The sequence below is a fragment of the Chroicocephalus ridibundus genome, chromosome 1 (assembly GCF_963924245.1).
Source record: "Chroicocephalus ridibundus chromosome 1, bChrRid1.1, whole genome shotgun sequence".
NCBI classification, from domain to species: Eukaryota; Metazoa; Chordata; class Aves; order Charadriiformes; family Laridae; genus Chroicocephalus; species Chroicocephalus ridibundus.
The window spans coordinates 164,102,964-164,118,259 of record NC_086284.1 but is presented as its reverse complement, the minus strand read 5'-3'; the positions used below and the strand labels follow the sequence as shown (position 1 = coordinate 164,118,259).

Genomic DNA, 15,296 nt, shown 5'->3' with positions numbered 1-15,296 from the left:
ATCTGGCCCCTGGTTTACTCTGTGGCAAAAAGGTAAAAAAAAAAAGTCTCTCTGGTTCAGCAACGAAAATGACTGCAACACATTATCTGGTGCAGCAGTGAGGCTTTGAGAAGGGGATGAGATGAAATAATAACTTAAAAGCTGACCTTGCCAGCCCACTGTTCCCTCCCCAGGCTGTGAAACATGACATGGATGCTATTGGAGGCTGCTGTGCTGATTTCTTGTGAGCCTGCAGTTGCCTGCTCATCTCCAGCACAGACAGAGCCCAGGCAGCAGTAATGTAAGTAGCTGTGCCTCTGTCCAGGTTATTTAAAATGAACCTGGAGAAGCCAGTCGCTTGAGGACGCAGATTAGAAGAGAGTGAATTTCTCTTCGTGGCTCATCACATCTTGTCTCCTTGTTGCCAGTTTTGCCAGGAAGAGGTGTTTAGTGGTGGGTGAAGGTATTTGCAGCTAATTGTCCCATGGGTGCTGGGAGTGACCTCTCTCTTCCTCCAGACTCCTCTGACTTTCAGGCTTTTTTTTTTCCCCTGTCCAAATGGCTTTGTGATGGCACTGATTTTCCAGCAGAGTTTTAAGCCACAAGTTATTCATATAAATTACCATTTAGGCAACTTCGTCCAACTGGGTAATTTAATCTTACCGTGTCTGGAAAAATTGAAGTTTTGTCTTTAAGCACGTACCCTCTCGGGTGGGCGCTTGGTGCACCTCATTCTGTGTAGAGAAAATGCATTGCTGTTGCTGACTTCTGGGGTAGAGACAGGTATTTCAGAATCCCCTCAAACTGTGCTTTAGTAGCTCTTGGCATCCATCAGCTTCTAACAGTATTTGCAACTTCTCTGCAAACCTCTGTGGTTGGCTTCGTTGCTCCGTCAGGAAAGGTTGAGCAGCTTCTAGCCATTCATGTGGCCTAAGTAGCCCTTGGAAGAGGATGCTGGGCAAGGCTTTCCCCTCTGGTGCTGCCTGTGCTTTAGCCAGCAAGGGTGAGAATGGTTTCCTCCCCCAGGCATTGCTCTCTGCCTGTGAGCTTCCAGAGGTAGCTTGTGTAAGGCAAGTGCTGTGTCTGGATTCATTCTTTAACTAGCAAAGCTGCAATGCTGATGTATCTGGGGCTTGGCATTTTTGTGTGGGGAGGAACTATCCTCTCCAAGGAGTACAAAGCTCCTCACTCTGCTTTTGAAAGTCTGCATCTGTAGGATTTTTATTTTTCTTGATGGAATAACAGGGCAGGAGAGAAGTGTCAACGGGGCAATGTTGAACAGGAGCAATGAAATTAGGAGTCAGTGATTTTTGGGAATTAACAAGAAGGATGTATGTGTGTCATGTCAAGAGTTTAAAAAAATAAAAAAAGCAACAGCCCACAAACAAAAATAAGCAGATCAGATGTTCTTTTAGTGATAACAAAATGGCTTCATAGAGAGTGGCTTTGGGTGCTTTGTTGAGAATTGCTGTTTTTACTTTTGCAGTGTTCATCACTGTTACATATTTGCATCAGAGAATGATTGCTGGGGAAGTTGGATATGCTGTCTTCCTCTTATGCATCGCTGCACAGTTGCCTAGGCTTGTGATAAGATATCTGGCTTCTTCCAGCACATTTACTTGATGAATTTAAGTATGGATCTGATCTGATAGATTCTGTATGTTATATTCTGTGTGGAAAAGTGTGGTCAAATGTATGTGTGACTGCCACAAGTTCAATGGCTTTTGATCCTGCTGTAGAGTTTGACTTCTCATTCTTCTTAGAGTAACTGTATACCCTGTGGCAACTTTAAAACTGTTGTCTCCTCTGTCATGGCACTTGGATGTGGGAAGGGATGAATGCAAGTGGTGGTGGAGTAAGTTCTGATTTGACTTTGTTCTTGAGAATTTGGAAAATGAAATGTAAACTTCCTCTGTTAGGGAGGACACAAGTGTTTACAACACATCCTTTTTCTCATCGTCTCTTTCCCCTCTGCCAGTTGCAGAATATTTTTGTAGTTGTTCTGTGTTTCCCTCCTGGGAGTAGAGGGCTTGACTGGTTCGTGTGGAGTGGGGCTGCTGGGAAAATGGGAAAGGGACACAGTGCACGGACCAAGTGTGCCTGATCCTATTCTTGAAGGAGAGGTTGGAAGGCTGGGGAACCTCCTTTCTCCTTCTTTCCCTCCCCCTTTCTCTCTTTTTTCCTTTCCCCTTCCAAAAAGGGACTGGATGTTGGATGTTGACCTATCACAATCTGGGTCAGTCCACAAAAAAAAAAAAAAAAAGAGGAGGAGGAGGATGTGGGGAGGAGGGCTGTGTGAGTACAGCGAGACAACAGAAATTAATAGAGCAGAAAAAAACTCTGGAAAGAAGAGTGCACGGCTCAGGGTAAAAGGGTTTTATTGTTGATTCTGAGTTTTCAAATGGGTGTACGGGGAGGGGAAGCTGCTCTCTGTTTGGATGACTGTGTGTAGATTACCAAAACGGGCGGGGGCTGTGTGAGCTGGAAGTGGAGAAGATTTTTGTGGTATTCTCAGAGTTTAATTTCCTTAAAACAAGAAAAGAAGTTACATGGCCTTGTTGAAGGTTAAATTGTTTATGTGTACGGTATGCTCTTACGTGTACATAGGCGTTGGATCATCTCTTGAGTATACCTTAGTGGGTGTGTGCCTTGCCCTGGGGTTTGGTCCTCCTTGGTGCATGACTCCTCTGCCTTCTGCTTCTGAGGCTAATGCTCTTCCTGCTCCGCTCACGCTGGCGCTACTGGTTTTATGTCCCAGTGACACTTTTCTCTTGTTTCACTGACTATACTGACAGCTGTTCTGAAAATTGCAACAGGGCAAAATCCCTTCAGCTTTCACACTTCTTACACCTCTGGAGACATAACATTGTGAAGAACTGCATTTGGATCAGAATTTGTTGTGCAGAGAGAGAAGTGCATTAAGCTGATACAAAGCACAGTAACCATAGATTCAGTCACTGCATGTTTTTGTAAATCTTGTCAAATGTCCATCTTCTAGCTGAGCACAGTATTGCTCACGTGCGTTTGCAGTTATGTACATATGCTGGTGTTCGTAGTGCGTGTTGTGGGGTGACTTTCCCTGACTTGATGTCAAGAAAGCTTTGCCCAGCATGAATAGTAAAACATAAATGAGTTGCACGAGTAAAAATGGCATGCCAGGTCACATACTTAACTCAGATTGTTTTGGGAATGCTGCTGGAGAGCTTAAAAGTGCACTGTTGGGACCTTTTCATGTCTCATAGCTAAGTAAACTAGATGCCACCCCAGAGAGTAAAAGCAATTTAAGAAGTAATGAATTTAAAAGCATTTGATTTTCTTTTATAGCTGTCACTGATTTGAGCTGCACCAGCGACTCTCTCACTGTATAGCATTAAGTTATTTTGTCCTGACTCTCTACCTCCTCTGTTTCCTACCTTTTACCAGATCAGCTGGTGATGCCATGCCTTTGGGGGTTGAAAAAGACTTTAAATCAATTATGAATTTGCAATATATACCTAGCACAATGGAAAGGGCTGATCCCAGTTGGCATTTCTAGCCGTTCTTATAATTAAAATAGTCTAAAATAAACCTTGAACCATTTTGTCATGTGTTCTTGTACTCCGTGTAAGTCTAGGGGACATTCTGAAAACCATAAAGCTCCTGCTTTCGCTGATGTAAAGCTCTGGCTTGTGTCCTAATAGATGCAGAAAATTCAGACTCTAAATCACCTACCACATGGCGCTTCTGCATTGTTCTTTTTGGGTCCAGAATAATGATAATTTAATGGAGAAACTTTTGGAGGGATAAGAAGTTAAGAAGGGAATGGAAAATGGTTTTGTGGTATCTTAACGGAAACAAAGTTCAGCATGGTGGATATTTGAGACTACAGTAAGCGTGGAGTAGGTTTTAAGGAGGAGCAGTTTCTTGTCTTGTAGCTTTCCAGGAGAACCTTGCAGCCAGGTCATGCATGTTTTGTTGGATCATATCTTGTACAGCAGAAGGAGGCTTAGCTGTTAAGACTCTTTCATGGGATAGCTTTGTGCATCATTCTTTGCTCTCTCAGCAGTTTAGAAATTAAATTCTTTTAGCCTCGGAGGAGATGATCTATTTTAAAAACACAGATTGTGTTTGCAGATGGCAGGGAACGGCTTCAGAGTCATGTCGTTTGGGTTTCTTTTCTTGCCGACACCAGGGCAAAGTGAGTGAGCTGTTGCCAGCAGCATAACAGAGTGGGTCTTGCTCAGAGCTGGCAGGCCACTCCTTTTCTGGACTCCGTGATTGAATATGTGTTCAGAAGTACCCCTAGGAACTGAAGGACCAAACTTGAACGTTTCTTCCCTCCTCTTACACCACTTCTGTTGCATCAGAAATGGAGTTTACATATTTGTTTGTTTATCTTTATGTAGAAATAGCTCTTCCTTGGTGGTAACATTTTCCATGCCTTTACGCAAGCCAAAAATGGAGGGGTTTTGTTTTCACTTGTGCCGTATCCCTTCTGTTTACTGTTCTGAGTTTATTTTCGGTAGAAGAAATGTTAATGTTAGAGACAGAAAGCCTCTGTCTCCAAAAGATACAGAATTGGCAATCTGCTTCTGATCGAGAATTACTGCCCTGTCGGTTTTCTGTGGATGCAGGCCCTGTGGACACATCCCTGCCAGCTTTACATTTATGGAACCGGTCTCCATGCAGGTTGGAGCCCCTTCCCTATCAAGAATCTCAGTAACGGTGTTTTGCATCTCTAGGTTTTTATCAGGATAGCTCATAGGATCATAGAATGGTTTAGGTTGGAAGGGACCTTAAAGATGATCTAGTTCCAACCTGCCTGCCATGGGCAGGGACACCTTCCACTAGACCAGGTTGCTCAAAGCCCCATCCAGCCTGGCCTTGAACACTTCCAGGGATGGGGCATCCACAACTTCTCTGGACAGACGTCTTGATATCAATAGCACATGCTTTGCTGTATTTTCTTTTCTCCTCCTTGCATTGAGAGCATACCCTAATGCTCCTAAAGTGCTTTCAGAAGATCTGTTAGATAAGTTTAAGCTGGTACTAGGTTGGTGTTTAAGCGAATGCCCTAGCAGTGCAAGGTCCTGTCTTGCTCTAATGTGCGTAACTTGCAGTGGCTTATTGGGAATGGGGGTGTCATCTCTGCATTCCACATCTGGGGTTGTTGGCTATAGACCTCATGCAGACCTAAGCACTGCCTGAAGCTCATGTAGCCCACATAGAGGAATCGTACCAGCTGATTCAAGTTTCCTGCGGCCATCCTGAAATACACCTAACCCTGCATCCGAAAGCCCTTTGTGTTTACCCGGGTATACTTTTCTGTGTGCATGTTTCCAGTTTCTAAAGTTTGGTGCTTTTCCTGGCTATCTATTCTACTGGTCCTGTTTGGGATGCCCTATATTGCAGGTTACCTCCAGGGGGAGCAAGGTAGTCAGCTGGCGATGGGTAAAGCTTCAAGAGTGAAATTTAGAAGTGTTGAAATGTTTTCCTTTGATATATTTAGGAGAGCCCTCCACAGAGGGAGAATGAGCGTGCAAGTAATTTTACTCTCCCTTGAAGTGGAAGCAATGAGGTGGTAGTGAAAGAGATGGGCAGAGGAAACATGATATGGCAGAAGAGTAAGGAGCTCTTCAAAATTTATTACGCGTTAGATTGGTTTGGTTTGTATTGCATTGGTAATTTAGGTTTCAAAATGCGCCTAATTTGCCATATAGTAATGTCAGGTGCCTTCCTCATGGTTCGGTACCTCGCAGTGCTTGGAATTGTCCAGGCAGAGAACAAAAAGATGGTTGTCCCAAGGAGTTAAAATGCACAAGAAACAACAGAGACCATGTAGGCAGCTGGGAGGAGTACACAGAAAAGAGATTGCAGCCAGTAGCCTAACTGCTGTCAGGTTGTTGCACAGCTGGAGTAGCAAAGTGGGAGAATGGAGAAAATCGAGGTGAATATGAAATAGCTTTGTGGCTCTTGGAAAGGACCTTTTTCTCCAGGCGTGAGAGGAAGTAGGAAGGCACGTGTTGTGGCACTGCCATGAGCTGAGGTGGAGGTAGGCGTCCAAGAAACGCCTATCAAAACACATTCAGTGTGTCGGGTAAGAGGGAAGCTGCTTAACCAAGATGCTGGATCTGTAGCTTGTCAAGGCAGCGTGTTTGCCGTGATGTGCTCCCAGGCACTGCCTTTGCTGGAAGCCTGTTCTAATGATGTACTGGGCTGGTGTCTCCTTGCACGGTGGGGAAGAGGCATCTCGGAAACAAGGCCTGTTAAGAGAGTTGCTATAGCCTGCTCTCATGATGTTCTTTTTAGCAAGGCAAAATAGCAGCTGGCAGCCTCTGAGCTGGTGGTAGTGAACGAGCTGAAATCCACTCACCTGGTTAAGGCTCCAACCATCTGTGCTATTATCTATTTCTTAAATACAGTACGGAATTGCTCTTACAGCTTCAGCTTCTTGCATACAGTAGTCTTTCATAATAGCTTTGTGCACTGCTTGTACCTGTCACTGTAGCAGTGGTGTGTGGGACTTCAGGAGATTAGAAGGGATAATTTCGAAGGTATATGTTAATTTTGCAGATTCAGGAGTACAGTGTTCCTTCGTGTTTCACTAGCAAGGACAATGAACTGCAAGCTGATGCTTGGAGCCAATAAAAAGTATCAACCGATTAAAAAGCTGTCGTCAGGGGAAACCCGGAGGAACAGGGGGGTGCTCATGGGTGAGGTGGATTGGAGTTTGGGGTAGGAAAAGAGAAGTGGAGCTCTGGTTAAGACAGTTTGTATATTTTCTTTCAGAATACAGTGCTGGGAAGAGTTATTAGTTTCAATGACTCTGTGAATTAAAGGGGATTAGGTGAAGAATGAGACATAATCATGTAATTAATAACAGTTGATGTATAATCACAAGGGGGCAGTGTTAAGGTTACATATACAACTTGAACTTGTAAGTGTCCTTGCTTCTGAATACGTAACCCTTGTCACGTCAAAATGCTTGTTGATCACTTTTTTGTTGTTTCAGCTTATTTTAAAATGAGGGCAGAGAAGCAGAGGAATTCCCTTGCAGGTCTTCAGTTCTGCTGATGTTACTGGCATTGCATTGGGGTCTGTGCTGTCGGTGTAGTTTGATTAGCTGGAGTGTGGAGCTCCAGATCCTGTCCCTCCTGCCACTGGTGTCCTGCAGTAGAGATCCTCCCCCCATGAACTTTAGGAAGGGCTTAGCAGCTTCCTCTCTTGCATAGCTCCCAAAGTGCACTGGGATGTGCAGGATCGCAGCTGGCTGGACTTTATTTAGAGCTAGGTTAACCACAGGTGCATCTGCTCTGATTTCATTTTAGATGTGCCCTTTGTGAGCTTAGTGGAAGCACTCGCAGCACTGGGAGTGTTCAGTCGCTTCAGAAGCCACTTGTGTAGAAATCCCTTTCTTCTGAAAGCAATAAAAACCTTGCTACAATGTGACATCTCCATCCAGTCTTCATCTCTCCAAATTTTTAGATATAGTATGGGTAATTTAATGTGTGTGTGTATGCTTTGAAACTCAAAACTTAACAGTTATAGTTCCTGTACTGATCAGGACTGGAAAGAAATTACCCTTCGGTATGTGCAGTTATGGAAAGCTGTAACTCAGAGCAGGGATATTTTGGAAAAAGAACGACTGGAAAGAATGAAGAAAAGCCAAGTTTGGCGATTATTTTGTGAATTAAACCATCACAGTTGTGCAGTTCCATCTATAGTAAGATAGTATCTACTTAAACAAATCTGGATACGTCTCAGGATTTGTATTTGTTTTCTTCCCCCTGTGGAAGAAAGCAGCAATGAGGTGGAATGTGGCATAAGTAACATTAGAGTGCTGCACGCTGCTGGTTCAGGTATGTGGTCTGGAAAACCATGTGCTGGAGGGGCCATTTGCACACCCTGGTGTGCATGTAGAAATGATTTGCTCCTGGCCCTCTGCTTTTAAAGGGTGCTTGTTCCCCGATTTGTGCTGTGGCTTTGGGTGAAGCAAAGCTGGGGCAGTTCATCTATGAACGTATGTTCTCTTTCGTGTTCTGCTGTGCCCTGTCAGTAAATGACAGACGTGTCTTTCCCTGCTGCAGCTGTAAACCGTGGCGATGGATTGTTGGCCTTTCTAAAGCCCTTTCCATCTGCTGATTTTAAAGGCCTGCATAGGAGCTATGTCTTGTGCTTTTAAAGAAAAGGCATCCTGAAAACTATTAGGAGGCAGTATTATACACTTCCCGTTGGTAACTGTGTCTTTACTACAACCGCATCAGAAGCAGCTCTTCTAGTGGATAGAACCAATGGCTGCCTGCTTGTGATCTTGGTTTAAGTGGATTATCTTCCTCCAATCCAGAGGTCACATTAAAGTCTGCTTACAACCAAATTGAAAATAATAGCTGCTTTAGATCATAGACCTTCAAGAATTTGTTCCATTGGCAGAAAATAGCTTTTCATCCAGGAAATGACCAGGGGTCATGCTGCTTTGAAATCTTGCATATCTTTGTGTTCTGGGTGTGTTTTCATGGGTCAACTGGCTTCTAAAAGCCAATCAGGTTAAATTCATGTCATATAGAAAGCAATGCTAAGTTAGTAGAATTAATGATAGGCTGGCTAAGCGTACCATGCTATATGGTATTTGGTAAAAGCATCACGTTCATGCTCTTATTTCTAGCGAGGAGAACTTTTAGCACATATCCTTCCAATGAAGGTACTTTGGGTTGAGTGTCGTTTTCAAAATGGCAGGGGGAGAGATGGAGATTGCTTGCTGGAGGAACAGGGATGCTCTTCTTTCCCTCTTGCTACACAGTGACACTCTGTGGTGCATGTTCTTTCCTGCTGCTGCTCGTTCTGCTGCCTTCTGGATGAAACCATAAGACTAAGATTCTGGCTTTTCGGGACATGTCAGAATAGCCCGTGCTTTCGTGGAGTAGAGCTGTTAACTCAAGTGTGCCCGTTGTATCGAAATCATCCATACTGAAGGAGTTCCTTCTGATCTTAGGTGAATGCTGCATTCATGTTGTTCTTAAATATTTTTATCGCAGAAGGGTGGTGACAGTGGCAGTGTTCCATGATTTTGGGGAGGCTGTGTTGTGAGTGGTAGAGAGGTTCCTGAGTACCACATGATTTGTTGTATCACGAGGGGTGGCAGTGGCAGACTTATCCAGGTCCTGTTCATAAACCATGTGAGCAGCCTGGTGAAAGACATGTGAGAGATGCAAAGCACTGTTACTGTTCGGCTCCTGAGTCCTTTCAGCTGGGCTCAATTGCTTTTTGGTTCTCTTCCTTGACAGGTCTTGGCTCGTGGGCGGCTCTCTTGCAATCCCAACTGGAACCTCACACCAAAAGCCACCATGATAGTGATGACTGACGTCACTGCAGCCCCCAGATTGGGGTCAACTGCCACCACTCCAGCTGTGGCTCCCAACTTCTCCTGGATGCCGGAGGATGGCAGCCCCACGGCTGTGGAGCAGCCAATATTCCTCATGACCACAGCTGCTCAGGCCATCTCAGGTTTCTTTGTATGGACAGCTTTGCTTATCACCTGCCATCAGGTAAAACCCCATCACTCCTACTTCTCATCCTTTTCTTTTCCCTATATGGAGGAACACGTGATACCCTGGCTTATCTCTGCCAGATGCAGCTGTGTGATGGGGGTTTACAGACTCTGGAGTGGTACCAGGACCTCTTCTTTGGAGTCTAATATATTGTCTGTGCTGATGAAGGTGACAACTTTATACGAAAGCCTTTTTCTGCCCAGGTTCAGACCATTTCCATAGTGCGAATGGAGAGGAACCAAACTCTTTAAAACTAGCAGAAAATATTTCACCATCTCTTGAGTGTTTGCAGAAAGGTGTGTTATGTCAAGCCATCCTTTCCCAGGTCTTGTAGCTGAATCTAGCCATGTTGTTATTGTGTCAGCTGTTAGCTAAATGATCGTGGTCATCTGTTGTTTGACATACCTCCTTTGATCTCCTGTGCCAGTGGATTCCACAGGCTGAACTCCACTGCGGAAAGGAGTAGCAGGAAATGTTTTATTTTAATTTTTCTCCCCTTCCCTCTTTCTGGGGCAGGTGTCCTGGGGGCCAGAACAAATCAAACCCTGCATCCTGTTCTGTACCTCTCTTTCACGGAGTTGTCATGTGAACTGAAAAACACAGTGGGGAAACGCAAGCCCTGTTATTTATCAACCTGTGTTTTGTACCTGTTTGTCCGTAGATTCCAGAGTGATGACTAGGGTTTAGAAAACTACAGCCTATTGATGGAGTACAGGGGCTAGTGAAGTTCAAAAACGGGTTAGTCACTGATGAATAAGAGTAACATCTGCAGTTTCACCAGCTTGGGTAACAATTACAAGTGCCATGGATCCTCCTATTTCAGAACACAAATTGATTGCCTACTGAGGGTAGAAAGAAATCTTTCCTCTGTAGTATAGCATTGCAAACTTAGGCATTAATGCCTTTCTCTGAAGAAACCAATGGAGTTCAGCGCCAGAGACACAGTGTTGATTGAAACGCGCTGTTGTCCTGTTACAAGGCAGCAGTTCCTGTGCTCTTATAGGCACATGGATCGCAGGGCTCTTGTGACATCCCAAGGGCAAAGCTTAAAGTCATCTGGACTCCAGTGTCAGCTGTTCCTGTGCTGGGTGAGGTGTGTCACTGGGATTGTCACAAGGAAAAAATATCCCTAAGGTTTGTTAGTTTATTTTCAACCTGGTCTCCTCAGGAAATGAGGCTTTTGTGAGCTCCTTGTGGGATGGGGAGAGGAAACAAAAGTATTTTGAGCCCTTCAGTCAATTTTGACCAGATTGGACTAAGAGGCAGGAAAAGATGAGCAACAGACAGCTGGGGAGAGGCAACCCCCTCTCCCTTGCAAGGGAAAGGCAAGAGCATCAATGTATGCTTTGTTGGACCTTGGAAAATCCTCACAGCACCCCAAAATGCATGTTGAAGCTTCAGAAAAATGCTTGTGCCTCTTCAGGCAGCAAAATTGGTCAGTCATGAGGCATGTATGTAGTAAACTAGCTGTTATTAATCCCAGCAGTTAGGGCAGTCGCTTGATGAGGGTTGCCGTACGGAGGCCTTGCCTCTGGAGAAGTGCCCTCTGCTGACTCCGTGGCTGACAGAGTGTACCTGCAACTCGTGCTGAAGCTCTGGCTGTGTGTTATTAGGCCATTGCAGGAGTGGTGTTCATCTTCAGGGTAGGCTTGAGGTCAATACCTTTTCCAGGAGGTGAGTATTCTATGAAAAAGCATTTTAGGTGTGGGATTTAATGATGGCTAACAAACTGTGAGCGGTGGGAGTGGATAGGGTGGGGACATTGCAGTCCCCTCAGCCAGTGACTTAGGGGGATTAGCGTGTGTGCAGACAGACAAAATAAGTGTGGTTGCGTGGTTCCTTTGGTGCATGAACTCGGTGCTCACTTGATGGCTGACGCTTTGTGGCTGTGCTGTCATCAATGTGCAGAATGGCGCTTTTTGAGCGGACGGGCTGTGGCTTATCAGTTCTTGGCACTGCTGTGAAAGGCACTCTTAGGTTGTTTCAGGTGAAAGTCTTGAAAGCATCCAAAACTGCCAAGGGCTCTCTTAGGTTGTTTCAGGTGAAAGTCTTGAAAGCATCCAAAACTGCCAAGAGGGAGAGTGTTTACAATAAGCATGTGCGTAAGTGCATGCTCCTTCTCTCTTCAGAGACAAGCAGCCTGCAGTGTTGTGAATCTTGGGTACTTAAAACAGAATAGCAGCAATATAGGATTGATAATTAGAAGAAAAGGTATGAACAAAATATGGGCAAGGTGGTGATGGTAATAACAGTAAATTAATTCCCAATGAGAAACTAGATTAGAAATGCCTCCCACTTCCTTTTCCTCCTTCTTCCCACTCTCTGCAAACTAAGGGACGCTGTATCAATGGCATATGATGACAGTGATTTTTTTTTTTTTTTTATTTTTTAATGTTCATCACCTTGAGGTTGCTGGAGGCAATCAAGAGATGATTTACTGAGGTTTTTTTCCTGTTAGTCCAGTTGCCTCTTCACTTCCACTTTCTCCTCTCTGTTCCATATACCACTGATCCTGGTCTCCCCTCTCCATCTTCTCAGATCTACATGCATCTCCGCTGCTATAGCTGCCCAAATGAACAGCGCTACATTGTTCGGATCCTCTTCATTGTGCCCATTTACGCCTTTGACTCATGGCTCAGTCTCCTGTTCTTCACCAATGACCAGTACTATGTTTACTTTGGCACAGTGCGGGACTGCTATGAAGGTAAGGAGGGGTCAGACAGAAAATACGGGGGAGGTGGGAAGTCTTTGCCCTGAGAGAACTTTTGCTTCTGGTTTGGGGACGTGGAGAAAGCATTACTGTCACCTACTGAGACAAAATTTTACAGTGTGCCTCACTGGGTGACCATGGTTTGCTCAGTTTTGGTTTCAGCATGGTTCACTGAAAATCATAGAATCATAGGATGGTTTGGGTCGAGAAGGACCTTTAAACATAATCTAGTGCAATGCCCCTGCCATGGGCTGGGACATCTTTCACTGTCAGGTTGCTCAGAGCCGTGTCCAACCTGACCTTCTCCCTCGCTGGCCTCTGAGCATGACAAGATGTGTTGAGCCTTCCCTTCAATGTTCTGTAGAGACAAAGTTTATTATTTTCTTGGGTCTTTTGCTTCAGGAACGTGTAAAGCCAAAAATCTGATTCTAGCTGGGTGTTTAAAGCAAGGTACCGGTTACCTCCTGGTTCTTGGACAAGCACTTACTTAGCAGCCAGATGCTTGCTTTGTCCTGTTTTCCTGGTGCAGTATGTTAGCGGCGTATTCTTCTGGTCCCATCCTGTGGCCGCTTTTGTGATCACACAGGGTAGCACAGCTACCACATGCTGGTGTTGGTGAGGTGTAAAGTGCTTTGGAGTCCTGTAGAAGACAGGGTGCTGTGTTCAGGATGAGTTACCAATTATATAATTTTTAGTAATCTGCTGCGGATGATACCACTAGCATTTTATGCGAGGGAAACATTTACTCTCCAATAAATGCTATCTAAACTGCCCTCCTGATCTCATCCAGAAAGGAGCGTTCTACCCATCCAACAGGAGAAACTGCACTCTAGCAGTGTATTTTTGAGGACAGTTTATCGCTATACCCTCATGAAATCATAAGTTGCTGGTGCAGTTGTTTTGGCAAGATCTGCATTGCAGAGAGGTGCCCCTGGCCATGTGAACACATTAATCAGCGGAAGGGACCAGCAGGCCCTTCTTCGCATACAATGACAATGCTCTGGGATGCAGCAGCAGATGGCGAACGTGTGCATGTGATTCATAAGGCATCTTTGTTTGGGCCTGGGTTTTTTTGGTTTTGTTTTTTTTTTTTTTTCTTCTTCCCTCCTTCCCCACTCTGTGCGTGTGTGTAGGTCTAGCAGGAAGCCTGCTGCTCTGCAAAACTCCTCTCCTAGCAACAGCCAGTATCTCTCTGCCTAGCTTGCTCAGGGAGTTTGCAAACATCTGAACATCTGCTCAGGAGGCAGCCCATGCTCCAGAGTTCACCTCAGCACATTGGGCTGTGCAAAAAGACCACAGGTGGAAGTGAAAGCACCTTTGGTCAGCAGGTTCTCTCCCTCACTTTTTCTGGGGACTGCTTTGAAACAGCCGTTTTGCTCTCTGCTTTCCCTTGCCATACATCTTATAATTTCATTTTTGGGAAGGTATTAGGTTGCAAAATGGGGGGAGCTCTGTTAGGGAACAGGGGGACCTGGTTAATAAATTTCGAAAACTGTCTTGGGCTGTTTATGGGCTGCATTTCATAGTGTGCATTAGGATGAACATATTTTGGTGTTGCTTTTTCATATGACTCTGCCTCTGTACAAACCTGAGTGTCAGTAACACTGACACAAGTAGACATTTCTTTTTGTTACGTTGATGTCATGAGCACCATCTGATGAATGTGGATGATGAATGGGAGAAGAGTTCTTTTGGTGGTGTGGTGAGCTTTGATAGTTAGCTAGTTAGCATTCATTTCTTTTGGGGATGGAGGGGCAGATATTTCCCTCTCCTTTATTTTTTTTTTTTTCCTTGTCTTTTTTTTTCTTCTCTTCCTCTGATGTCATCTCTTCCCTAGTGCTTGTGGAATGGGCAGCTGGTATTGTAATGACCACATCAGAGGGCAGGGGTCACTGGAGGACAATAGGAAAAGCACAGCTTTTCTTCCTCTGGGTGCTGGGAGCTGTCAGCTAAGTTGCAGGAAAATTGCAGGCAAAAGGGGTTACCACAGTTATTTAAATAAGTTTTCTATGGTTGGTGTTTTCTCTCCTAATTAAGGCTTTAGCAAAATCATTGCTGTATGAACATACCTAACTTTGTTCATTAACAAGGATTACAGACGGAATAACAATATCCCAATTACATACACAGAGGCAGGTATACCGCTGGCTTTTATGTGCTGTGGCATTCTTGCCAGCTAGGCACACCTACAAGCCATAAATGTAATGTTCTGAGACTATGAGCGTTTTGGGGAGTGTTGAGTATGTCTTTTCCAGGACATAGTTTGGATGCTTGTAGAAGAATTTGAGTTGATGTCTGTCTCTGACTTTGGAAGTTCATCCACATAGGAAAATTGACCTCAGGTCTAATAACTGGCTGCTTGGTGAGGTCAGCTTCTCACCACTGTATATTATTAGGCTTTTGTTCTTATTTCAAAGTTCCTTGAGACTTCTGTTTCCATCCCAAGTTATTTTCTCTTTGTATTATGTCAATTCTGGGCACCAAAACCAGGATTTGGGTGTTGGCATTCCAGGGAATGTCCAAGGACAGACTATCGTAGAAAATAGCACTGAAAGAAGGATCACCTGGTCTGTCGTTTTTCACCAAGGAAAACGTGTCAAACTTAGGAGAATAGTCCTTGCCTTAAAAATCTCACAACTGTATGAGGGTCCAGCAGCGATTATAACAAGTCGAGATAGTAGCAGATAGTACAGGCTTACTCTGTGCACAGTTAAATGGGTTTGGATCCCATGAAAAGAAAGCATGTCTGTAGTTATGATGAGAACGCTCCCCACAGTGTCTTCCCCTCAGTTTATATATATCAGCAAAACTGAGACTTGAAGAGAATTGAAAAGGGGCAGAGTATTAGCAGTCAGTCTGAGAAGACTCTTCCTCATCTGTACTGGTTGCTGGGGAAGGCAAAAAACAGGTGGCCCAAGGCGAAGGCTGTTCAGTACACAAGAAGTTTCAGCTCTCTGAGGAGATGAAGCACAGAGCCTGTTTTTCAGAAATCTCCACCAGACATGAAAACAGAGTCTCACTGATTGGTAAAAGCCCTCTGTTTCCCCAGCTCTTATGTCTATAGTCTAGTTACCTCGGAGAGA

General features: G+C 44.6%; 1 protein-coding gene across 2 annotated transcripts in view; it reads left to right on the top strand.

Moving 5' to 3' along the window:
* TMEM184B (transmembrane protein 184B) overlaps positions 1-15,296 on the top strand; it is a 31,297-nt gene that overhangs the window by 4,314 nt on the left and 11,687 nt on the right. For both annotated transcript variants that reach the window (XM_063322429.1, XM_063322428.1), the window contains exons 2-3: positions 9,240-9,500; positions 12,042-12,207. In XM_063322429.1, coding sequence (XP_063178499.1) covers positions 9,300-9,500; positions 12,042-12,207 — 367 coding nt within the window. In that variant the 5' untranslated portion in view covers positions 9,240-9,299. The remainder of the gene's footprint in view (positions 1-9,239; positions 9,501-12,041; positions 12,208-15,296) is intronic.